The sequence below is a fragment of the Mobula hypostoma genome, chromosome 18 (assembly GCF_963921235.1).
Source record: "Mobula hypostoma chromosome 18, sMobHyp1.1, whole genome shotgun sequence".
Classification (NCBI taxonomy): domain Eukaryota; kingdom Metazoa; phylum Chordata; class Chondrichthyes; order Myliobatiformes; family Myliobatidae; genus Mobula; species Mobula hypostoma.
In genome coordinates, this window is record NC_086114.1 from 26,430,837 (window position 1) to 26,443,380 (window position 12,544).

A 12,544-nucleotide genomic window follows, 5' to 3' on the forward strand; every position below is an offset into this window, starting at 1 on the left:
TATTACACTGTGGAAAGAATAAAAAAGGTATTTAATAAAGAGGAGTTTTAATAAGATGAAGCTAATTAATGTTTGTGAATGTGCTTATACTGAGATGGTACTGCCACCTGCTGTTCAGATCATAGTTCATCAATTTTAAAAGCCAGGTTGAAATCACACTGCTTTTATTCAACTGCATTTACTTCATGTCATTTGATTTCTTATATCGTCTTCCTCATCTCCTAGTCTGGAAGATGAGAGAGATGGAGAAGCAAAATGCTGTGGGTTATATCACTTCGAGGTAATTGCAGAGAATCTTGGAACTGTTCACGGGGCAAGCAGTATCTGTGGAGAGTGAAAGAGTTGGTATTTTGGGTTAATAAAGTTAAATCACAACTGAGGCAAGCTAGGATGTCATGAAGCCTTAACTGTTTTTTCGCAGATACTGCTTGACCTAATAAATATTTCTAGCATTCTCATATTACCTCAGTGTGAATATCTGTTTGCAATTTCTTTAGGGCTTGTGCTGAGCTTTCACTGGAGACAGATTAGGAAATCCAGACAAAAATCTTATCTCATTGGTTCTGAATGAATTAACCAATGTGTCATTGGAACAGAATCTTTATTCTGTGAATAAACAATGTTAATTTACCTCGGTGGCCAATTATGGTTCAGCTACTTTAAAAATCCCATGTAAATATGTTGCATGTACTTTTTTATCTCAATCATTTTGCGTTTTTGCATTAAAAACAGATGAAGTGCTGTACTTAAAGTCAAGAGATTACCAGTTGAGGTTGGATTGTTTATTATGGAAAATTTTTAGCAGGCATATAGCAGACATAGTAAAGATCCATTTCGGGGCAAGATTTGAATTTCCAGCAAGGCAGGCATACAATATACACCCTATCCTCGTTATATGTGTCTTCAGACAATGCGGATTCACAGTTATGCGAGGAACTTATTTCTACCAACGTCTCGTTATATGCGTCCAAAATTCACAGTTATGCGAGGAGCACTGCCTTCCCGCCAATACAAGTCAGGTGCGCGTGCCTCACAATTTTAGTCCCACCTCTCTCGCATTGGTTTTGGCAAGGTGTGGATGCGCGATCTTAAACTTCTGCTGGTTTTACCTACGGTGCAGTGATTTTGCACTTGAAATATTTAACTATGCCTCCTAAGTGTTCGATGTCATGTCCTGGGCCGTCAGCCGAGCGGCAGAGAACCGCTTTAACACTTGAAAAAAAGTTGGGAATTATAAACAGCACGGCATCAGCTGAAGGTAACACAGCTCTGGGACGCTAGTGCTGGGAACAGAATCTTGCCTTTAAAGTTCTTTTGTTGCTTGACAATGCGCCAGCCCATCCTGAACATTTGGACAACATTCATCCTAACATATCAGTGCGTTTCCTGCCGCTTAACACAACATCGCTGATTCAACCACTCGACCAAGGTGTAATCCACATTCAAAGCGTGCGTATTTTTTTTACCGCGAACTATCTCTCAGATGCTGCAAGCAACAGACGATTTTGAAAATGCCGGGAGATTACCAATGGTGAGGGAATGGTGGAAGTCGGAACACTTAGCCCAAATGGCGATGGACGTGGACCCACGTTTAGAACGAAGTCAGCATTTCATTCGTTCTCTGCCGTCAACCCTTCTTCCCTACAAGCAAATTTAAAACAAAATGCTGCCAAACAAACAACCCTCACCACTTTATTCAAATCGGTAACACCTTCTGCCGGCAGTTCTAAGAGTTCTGTGAGTCTTTGATCCTGACAACCACAACCATCCACCTTATCTATGTAAAGCTGCCCGACAGCACCACAACCACTCATCTCCCGGAGCGAACACACCTGCCACTGTGGGTGACTACTGTACACCCTGGGATGTTAACTTTCTATGATTTATTACATTGAATATTACCTTAAATTGATGAAATATAATACAAATGTTGTCTTGTAGTACCGCTTTTGTGTCGTATTGGTATGAAAATGTGAATAAATTACAGATAAAACATATTTAGGAAGCCCTCTGGAATGCATCCCTATTTTCTCCATTTAAATAATTATTCACGTTATGCGATTTCACATTATTTGTCAACTTCGAGGAACGTATCCCCCGCATATAACGAGGATAGGGTGTACTCATGTATTTCCCTTGCCTTTTTTATTAAAGAAATTAGCTTACTGTACTGTCACCTGAGTTCTGAAAGTACTTAGACTAAACTGACCAATTATGATTCTTACTTTTTGTTAGCAAGTACATCTTTGTTTTTGCAGGTAGAAGACTTTGTGGAACCCAATGGAAAAATCTCACTCCAGCGGGAAGAAACTCCCTCAAATCGGTAGGAGGCATAATTTCATCACTGACTGATGAAGCAGTTCTGATGTTGGACAAACAGTTCTTTTAAACTGCATTGTTCATTTGTGGGGTGAAGGAAAGGAAAAAATATATTATGTATTAATGCTAATTGAAGTTAGGAAGGGTAAAATAGACTTGGATACACAGCAGAGAGCAGGGCATGAGTTGGGGAGGGAAGAAAGAAATTCAAGAGAAGCTGTTGGAAGATAGATTGAGAAGAGGAGTGAAAAGTGAATGAGGTGAAGAGGGTAAAATTAATGAGGAAAGGGATAAATGGTAGGTGATAGGTCAGGAAGTAAAGTGGACTACGGTATTTCAATAACTATTGGAGTGTAAAATGGCTAATTGACTATAATCCAGATTTCATCACAGCACAGTCTCATTCTATCTAGTCACATTTTTTCTCGTCTTTAATATTTTAATAACAGATTGTTTTAAAATGCCTTCATTTTTAATGGCTCTTTGAAACTATGGGACAATTTGACAGAATTCGTAACTCTAGAGGTGGGAAAAGAAGTTTTGATAGTTTGTTATTTTACTTTTGTTCACGACAAGAGTTAGAAACAGTGATAATTTCCTTAATAGTTCTTCAGGATCGTGTCTTTGTACCTCTTCCCTGGCCATGAGCAGTGTAGTAGCTCATGTGGTAAGAGAAATTGAAGGAATGATTGGGTCAGGCATTAAACTGGTATAGTTTAAATCTACCATCTCAAATAAATAATTTCTTCCAGTCCTATTACAAATTTTATAGAAGCTGATACTAAAACACTTCATTCTACTTGGTCTTAAACAGTGCAGTTCAAAATTCATCAAAATTAAATAGCTTTGAGTAATATTGACTGGTTTTAAATTTGATTCACACACATTGAGCACAGTTTTAACAACTATGATAGCATTTATTGTGTAGAGACTGTAAAACCTCTTGTACTGTTTTTGTCAAATTTCTGTACAAACAGGGCACCTAAAAATTCTTTGCAGCTAAAGTAAATTGTTTTGTTTTGAAATGTAGTGGTGAATCTACAGTCCTGAGCTTTGTTAGTTGGCTCACACTAAGTGGTAATGAACAGTCTGGTCTAAGGGGGCCCTCTATAGAGAATGAAGAGGCCAAACAAGCAGCTCTGGAATGCATTAAGGTAAATTAAACTTAATGCTGCTTAACTGCCTGGAAGATGTCCATGTTTTTCTTTGCAAGATGTTTAAAATTTAGTAGACTTTTATAGTTTATGATATATTGAATGTCAGTTATCCTTCAAGGAAAGATTTGCTGTGGAAATGGAAAATGGTTATTTTTTTTAACTTGGTTTGTCTATACAGAATTGCTGCATTGCTTTAATTCAACCTTTTACCACTTTCCATTTTGTTACATTCATTATTTAATATTTATCAGCGTCTTTTAATAGATTAGCAAGAGAATAAGAGCAGGTTTTCCATAGTGGTTATACTAGTTAAAATCACTTAATATCTATACACAAAGTCCTTGTATCTCCTTGCCTTTTTATTATTATTATGAAAGAAAGGGTAACTTTCTAATGCAAGACTCTGAAATTACATGATGTACATATTGGCATGAGATGGTGAACTTGAGCTCTGGAAATAGAATTTTTAACTTCTCATGGGCAAAATTCCTATATGCCAATATATAAATGGATTAGACCGAGTTTTAGATCTGTTTAACAAATCATTCACAGTAGTAACGCTTCATCTTCTACCTGCCTCTCTATTGTTTTTCTTCCATAGAATCTACCGGTACAGTATTCTTCCCCTCCCATCCTTTAGGAGCGGACGGGCCATCTTCTTACCATGTGGCAATAACACTATTTTACTTTGCTAATGCTCTAAAGAGGAGCAGTCTCAAATCAGTTTGTTTTTTTTTCATGGTGCAAATTCTACAGAATGGCCATGCATTGATTAGAAATCTTTACTGTATCTTGCCCTTCCAACTTCATGGGATTTGTAAATGAAATTTGATTGAATCTCAAATGATTTCATATTAATTGACAGAATTATGATCTATCATAAAGGTATTTACTAGTCAAATAACTGTGCAGTGACCTGCAGTATTGACACCTCTACGTCCATTAGTTATGACTGGTCATCTTTTAACTTTTATTCCAGCAATGTGATCCTGAGAAGCTGATTACAGAAAGCAAATTCCTTCAGTTGGAGTCTCTTCAAGAGCTGATGAAGGTTCGATTATTGTAAACAATCCAAAATGGGAAATCTCACGCTCTTGTCATTGTCTTGTCCCTTGTCATTTGTTTACCTGTTGATTTGGATTATTCTATTCAGACCTTTGCTACAGTATGGCAAATTTTGCTAATTTATGGAAGACCCAAGTCCTTTGGAGGACGAGAATATTATAAAATAAGGAAGATTTATTAATCTATTTCATCAGTTTATTTGTGTTGTACAACTATACACTATGACAATGTACAAATCTACTGCACTTGACAATTTTCTCAAAAAAGTGCTAGATTGGTCATTTTTCATTCTTAATGATGCATGCTGTTCTAATTTTGATATTTCTTGTTTGGAACTTTTTCTTGCTTTGATTCAGGCAGTTTCCATTTAAAAGTATTTTATTTCACCTGTAATTTCATTAGGCTCTCATTTCTGTGACACCTGACGAAGAGACCTATGATGAGGAAGATGCAGCTTTTTGCCTTGAGATGCTGCTAAGGATAGTGCTGGAAAACAGGTACAAGGAAACACCTGGGCTATTTCATGTGGTTACACAATAACGATTACTCTCAGAAGCTGAATATGGATCTGATTTCTTGGCAGTAGCTAGTTGTTCAGGCAGCATGCATGAAGAAAGACACAAAATTGATGTCAACAGCCAATTACTTTTTTTTAACCAGAACTGAGAAAAGTTGAAGATCAAGTAGAGAATGTTTGTGAGAGTGTGGAGACCATCTGTCGAATTGAATGACACAAGTAGTAGTGTCACCTGAGAGAAAATGGTAAAGGTCATAGAGGAGAGGGTTGATTAGAGGTTTCCTCTTTGGACGTGTGTTAGTAAGAGGTTTCTTGAATTTCCAGCATCTTTTTTTTAAACATAACTAAAATCAGGCCTCACATTGCAGAGTTAATGCCTAATGGATGTAAATGTCATTTGTCGCTGTAATAAATACCAACTCTCAATGGTTTGGTGATCTTCAGATTTATCAAACTGATGTTGACCAAATTGCTAAAGGGCCACTAATGACTATGTACCTTAATCAGGTGGTGATTTATTTGGGAATTCTTCCACATTCATAGATTAATTGAGTGATTTCAAGTGTGAAACAATTGTAGTTTTTATTTGATACCTTTGGTTATCCTTTCCTGTAGAGACCGTGTTTCCTGTGTCTGGCAAGCTGTAAGAGACCATCTCTACCATTTGACTGTTCATGTCACAGAGCAATGCTTCCTTGTTGAAAGAGCAGTTGTAGGTCTCTTAAGGCTGGCAATACGATTACTACGCAGAGAAGAGATCAGTTCACAGGTATGAGGAAATGCAGAGACGAATTAAAATTAACATTTATTTTCTTTAATATGAACCTGAATCAAACTTGAATGCTCAGGAATCTGTGAATTTACCTTGCAATGTAGAAATGCGTAGTTTTATAACGTTGATCACTGTAGATCATTTGTCTTTTTCAGTTCTTAATTATAATATTCCTTTTATTCAATTACTTTTATTATTATATATAAATCTTTGAAGTAAATTGATAAATATGGGATTTAAAATCTGCCAACAAGTCCAGTGTATTGCGGTTTTACAGTACCTGTTAGGATGTATTAGGCTAATACTGCTTAAACAGCAAGGAGCCAGAAGCTGGGTTTGGAACCAATGGAATTAGCCAATGAAATCTGACCCAAAGTAATATTTTTTTGATAAATATAACTCCTTTCAAAAAATAAGGAACATTATTGTAAACTCCTTGACTGTTCTTGAGTGTTCAAATGCATTCAGTGAGGTTTCTCTCAATTCTTCCTGTGAGTCATTGTATAAAGTGAGTTCTAATTACAGGATGCTCAACAATTGTGTTGGGGCTCGAATGTTATCGCTCCTTACAAAGTGAAATCAAATGACATTAGTGATAACATGGCTTTGCTTCCAGATGAGTTCAATGCATTCTATGTTCACTTTGACCGTCAAAACATGATGGAACAATCACAAACTCCCACAGCCCCCGATGACCCTGTGATTTCAATCTCTGAGGCGGATGTGAGAAATGGGTACCTGGCAGAGTACCAAAGACTCACTGATCAATTGGCTGTAGTGTTCACTGAGGTCTTTAAATCTCTCACTTCGACAGACTGAGGTACACACCTGCTTCAACCGGGCTTCAATTATTCTGGCGCCTAAGAAGAATGTGGTAACCTGCTTCAATGGCTATTAGCCAGTAGAACTTGCATCCAAGGTGATGAAGTGATTGAGAGGTTGGTAATGAAACATAGTAACTCCTGCCTGAGAAACAGCTTGGATTCGTTCCAATTTGCCTACCAGAGCAACAGATCCTCAGCAGGTGCCATTTCATTGGCTCTTCAATTTACCCTGGAACATCTGAATAGCTGAGATGTATACATTAGGATTCTATTTATCGACTACAGCTAGGCATTCAAGGCTATCATCCCTTCAAAACCAATCAATAAGCTTCAAGACCTTGGTCTTAATCCTTCCTTGTGCAATTTGGATCCTTGATTTCTTCATTTGCAGACCCCAGGCACCACAAGGCTATGTGATTAACCCCTGCTCTATTTACTTTACACTTATGACTGTGTGGCAAAGCACAGCTTCAATGTCATATTTAAGTTTGTTGATGCAGGCTGAAACAAAGGTGATGACGAATCAGCATTTAGGAAGAAGATTGAAAATCTAGCTGAGTGGTACCACAAAAACAGCCTCTTGCCCAGTGTCAGCAAGACCAAGAAACTGATTATTGACTTCAGGAGGAGGAAACTGGAGGTCCATGAACCAATCCTCATCTGGGGATCAGAGGTGAAGAGCGTCAGCAGCTGTAAATTCCTAGGTGTTATCTTTCAGAGTGCCTGTACTGGGTCCAGCATGCAAGTGCAATTACAAAGTAAGCACATCAGTGCCTCTACTTCCTTAAAAGTTAGTGAAGATTCAGCATGATGTCCATAACTTTGACAAACTTCTATAGATGTGTAGTGGAGAGTATGTTGACTAGCTGCATCACAGCCTGGTATAGATACACCAATGCCCTTGAATGGGAAATCGTAGAAAATGTAGTGGATGTGGTCCAGTCCAGTCCATCACGTGCCATTGAGCTCATCTACATGGAGCGTTGTCACAGGAAAGCATCACCCATCATCAGAGACCACCCAAGTCATTCTCTGTTCTCACTGCTGCCATCAGGAAAAAGGTAGAGGTGCCTCAGGACCCACGCTACCAGATTCAGGAACAGTTATTACCCCTCAGACATGAGGTTCTTGAACCGAAGGGAATAACTTGATTCAATTTCACTTGCCCCACAACCAAGGAACTCACTTTCAAGGACTCTTCATTTCACATTCTCAATATTGATTGCTTAGTTGTTATTATTATTATTATTACTTTATTTTTCTCAGCTCAAGCTGGTAAAACCTGAGGTTCGGGCATAGCCAAGCACGCTCATTTCTCAGTTGCTAGGAACTTTCAGACTATTCTGGTAGTGTTTGGTATTGTGGCTTTCTGAAGATTTGCTTAGATATTGCTGATTGTTTAATGCTGTTGTGTAGTGCCTTTGGGATGATACTGGAAGATGCTATTTATGGGGACAATGTATAACCTGGTCATGATCCACAGTCTTTCAATTACCTCCTTTAATTCAGCATATTTCTGGTGTTTTTCATATCATTATTATCTCTTTATTTCTGTATTTGCACAGTTTGTTGTCTTTTGCACGCTGGTTGTCGCCCTGTTGGTGCGGTCTTTCATTGATTTTTGTTATGGTTATTGCATTTATTGAGTATACCTGCAAGAAAGTGAATCTGGGAATTGAATATGGTGACATATATGTACTTTGATAATAAATTTACTTTGAACTTCAAATACTAGGACCTGAATTATTTTTTGTAAAGAATATTTTGATTTATTTTTCAGGTCCTTCTGTCCTTGAGAGTCCTGCTCATGATGAAACCGATTGTCTTATCAAGAGTGAGCCGTCAAATTGCTTATGGGCTACACGAGCTGTTGAAGACCAATGCTGCCAACATTCACTCGAGTGATGACTGGTGTACCTTGTTTACTCTCTTAGAATGTATTGGGGCAGGAGTCAAGCCTCCACCTGCTCTACAGATGGCATCTGTAGCCGATAACCATGACGCAGGTTAATTTCCAGAATTACCCCATTACTAAGAAGCCTCTCTGCTGTTATGTAAAGTTAAGCTTCATCTGCTAACAAGCAGCTGGTGTTTGCTTCATTTCAGTTAGTTGTTCAAGACAAAACAGATGCAGAAAAGGTAGTGGGGGGATAAACAAACTGAAAACAAGGACACAAAGTGAAATTAGATAGCTGGTGATTCAGCTACTAACTGTAAACGGAACCTTATTAATTAGTGCTGTGATATATTATGGAAATTCTCATTGATCTAGTAAGGGTTCCATTAATTAATGAATATAGTCAGTTTCAGTCATTGAGCCTTGAGCTGAGCTTGTTGCTCTAAACAACAGTAGGAAGTGGCAAATGTAATATATCGATAGGTAAGTATACCAATTAACTACTTCAAAAAAAATGGAAATCCTGTATTTTTCAAGGGTCTCTAACAGGAAATTGGCAGCTAAGTGTTTCTTAATGAGTCTTTGTAAGCTTAGAGCAGAAATTAAAATTGCAGATAATTAATTAAATTTTATTTTGGTCAAATGTGTACTCATACTAAACATGGATATTTTTTTTGAAACATAGTATGTTGTAATAGTGAATTATTGGCATTTTTAATAATAGGAATTATATTTAAGCAGTGTATTTTCCTCATCAGATGCCCAGAATTTATATTTTTCATTGGAAGTATCTAGACTTGCTGATCTTTTTCCTTCAACGTCATCCCCTTAGACTACATGTTAATGTGCAGGATGAACTGGTCTGTGATGAGATTTGAGACTAATGAGTCAAAGTTTACATCTGAACCTGAGTATCTGTGATTCAAATTTACCTTTTTGCAGTACTTGATATCTGTCTGGTGTTCTCCCATTCCATCTGAAACAAGGCATGAGTTGCTGCAAAGGGTGTATAGTTTTGGCTTCCAAATAGCAGATATTCAGTGTAAATCCATACCAGGAGGCCTGGTGTATAAATATATAATTATCTATGACTGTTGAGATGTTGCATATCAAACCCAAATGAGGTTGCAGCAGACTTTCCTATGGGTCTTTCCTCATTGGTTCCACTCCCAGATTTGGAAGGCAAACAAGAGTTCAAATATGGGGTTCTATGCTTTGGGCAGATTTAGTGGAGTAAACATATGGAATGTAGCAGTATTTGGGGCTCTATAATGTACATGGTTCCAGCATGATGAGTACCACATGTCAACTAAACCAGAAAGAAGATGCTCCATGATTCCTGTCCCTCTTAATGAATAACAGAAAGCCTGCAGTGGGAAAATACAACAAAATGGCTTAAATCTGTGAACTGTTGCCTCTTGGGCACTTGAACCTCATTTGGGATGAGTTTTGATGAAGGCTTCTTTTAAGAGTGAATAATGCAATTGATCTGTCTTGGCTTTTAGTTCTTTTGCTGGATCCTGATTTATAGTATTATTCTGTAAGTGGATTCACCAAACTTGTATGATTACACTGAGATTTTTTAATGATGGAATGAGACAATAAGACATAGAAGAATTAGGACATTCAGCCCCATCTCCACATATGATCATGGTGGATTATTTTCCCTCTCAACCTCATTATCCTGTCTCCTCCCCATAACTTAGGATGCCCTCACCAATTAAGTAGCTATCCACCTCTGCTTTAAATATACCCAACACCTTGTCCACTCTCGCTTTGAAGAAGATGTTCATTATTTGCTCCTGTTTTATAGGTTCTGTATATAATGTCTTTCCTCTTCCTCCATTTTGAGAGTTTAGAAATAAACTTCATTATGGTAGACATCTTTACCAAAGAAAAATATCACATGATGCTTCATAAAACTGTCAATTAAAAAAATGGCTGAACTAAAGTAAATGAAATTAGCACAAGTGGCTAAAAGCTTAATCATTGGGTATTAAGGAAGTACTGAAGGAGGAGCAAAGTTTGCAGCTATCAGGAGAGGGATGTCCGGAGACTAGAGTGGTAGAGGCGGAGTCCTACCTGGTGAATGAAGTAGGGTGGATGCCAATTAATTCAAAACTTAAGTATTCAAGTTCTTAAACATTTTTAACACTTTTTCCATTTTGCTGCTTGTTGAGATGTACATGATTATACAGATCTACCAAAAAAAAACAATTTTGGAAATAGTCAGCAGGTCATCTGCAGAGAGCAAAACAGAGTACAAGGTATCAGGCTGATGACCTTTCATCAAAATGAGAAGAGTTAGAATGCAACCATAATTAAAGTTGCCACAAGTTGGAGAGGAGAATGGTGGGAAGAAGAAAAAGGAGATGTATCTGAAGGGATGGAGATCAAGATTGTCCATGTGACATGCTGTTGGTGATTTCTAAGCTGGTTTGATGCATACTTATTAGATAGAACTGAAAGAGTGCAAATCAGGAGTTCTCAATCTGGTGTACACGTAGTGTTCCATGACATTTTAAAAAAAAAGTGGGGGACCCTTTTTGGGAGTTGGGAGATGAATGAAAGTGGACAACAGAAAAGCTATGCTAGAACAATGAGGTGCAATACACAGTAATTGCTGGAGATTTGTAATAAAAGAGAATGCTGAAAATACTCAGCAGATCAGGTAGTGTTTATGAAGAAAGAAAAACTAAATTAATGTTGTAGGTTAATAACTTGCAACAGATGCAAGCAGGTAAGGCGAGGTACCTGAAAATGAATTTGATATTTAGATCTGTGTGCTGACCATTCTTGGTGAGAAATGAGGTGCTTTCCAGTAAGCTTCACTGGTCTTCATTGGAACACAATAGGAGACTAAAGACAGAGATCAGTGTGATGTAGCATTGAATCATGAACTTACTGATGAAATTGCTGAGGGAGATCGACAGGGTGAGTGGTGAATGCATGGTTTCCCTTGTGAGGTTATCCCCTCCACGCTGATTGCCAAACTTTGCCAGCTTGGTATCAGCTCATCCCTCTGCAATTGGACCTTGGACTTTCTGACTAACAGACCCCAATCAGTTAAGTTAGACAACCTCTCCTCCTCCACTCTCACCCTGAACACCGGCGTGCCTTAAGGCTGTGTGCTGAGCCCTCTTCTGTACTTCCTTTTCACCTATGCCTGCGTTCCTGTACATGGTTCTAACTCCATAATCAAGTTCGCAGATGATACCATGGTGGTTAGCCTGATCAGAGAGGATGACGAGATGGCCTACAGGGACAAGGTCCAGCACCTGGCCGCGTGGTGTGCCGACAGCAACCTGGCCCTTAACACCCAGAAGACCAAGGAGATCATTGTGGACTTTAGGCATGCTAGAAGCCGCACTCACGTCCCCATCTACAAAACGGAGCTGTACTGGAGCGTGTATCAAACGTCAAATTCCTTGGTGTCCACATTTCTGAGGATCTCACCTGGTCCCTGAACTCCTCCATCCTGATCAAAAAGGCACAACAGCACCTTTATTTCCTGCGGAGCATCAAGAAAGCTCACCTCTGTCCCAGGATACTGATGGACTTTTACCGCTGTACTATTGAGAGCATACTCACCAACTGCATCTCAGTGTGGTATGGCAGTTATCCGGTATCGGACCACAAGACATTCCAGCGTGTGGTGAAAACTGCCCGGCGGATTATCGGCACCCAATTGCCCTCCATTGAGAACATCTACCATAAACGCTGCCTGGGCAGGGCGAAAAGCATCATCAAGGATACATCTCACCCTAACCATGGAGTTTTTACTCTCCTCCCATCTGGTAGGTGCAACAGGAGCCTCCACTCCCGCACCAGCAGGGACAGGAAGAGTTTCTTCCCTCAGGCTGTGACCCTGATGAACCTCACATCACAGCGCTAAGCAGTATTGCACCCATATTGTACTGTCTCAGTACATTTATATTTGTGTGCTGTAGCACTTACTTTTTATTGGCAGTTATTTTGTAAATAACACTATTC

The 12,544-nt window shown here is 38.7% G+C and overlaps 1 protein-coding gene across 8 annotated transcripts in view; it reads left to right on the forward strand.

The window, feature by feature from the left end:
• Window positions 1–12,544, forward strand: part of gbf1 (golgi brefeldin A resistant guanine nucleotide exchange factor 1) — a 290,587-nt gene that overhangs the window by 245,834 nt on the left and 32,209 nt on the right. For all 8 annotated transcript variants that reach the window (XM_063070614.1, XM_063070615.1, XM_063070611.1 and 5 more), the window contains 6 exons: window positions 2,259–2,323; window positions 3,350–3,473; window positions 4,456–4,527; window positions 4,944–5,038; window positions 5,674–5,827; window positions 8,435–8,660. In XM_063070614.1, the coding sequence (XP_062926684.1) occupies window positions 2,259–2,323; window positions 3,350–3,473; window positions 4,456–4,527; window positions 4,944–5,038; window positions 5,674–5,827; window positions 8,435–8,660 (736 nt within the window). The remainder of the gene's footprint in view (window positions 1–2,258; window positions 2,324–3,349; window positions 3,474–4,455; window positions 4,528–4,943; window positions 5,039–5,673; window positions 5,828–8,434; window positions 8,661–12,544) is intronic.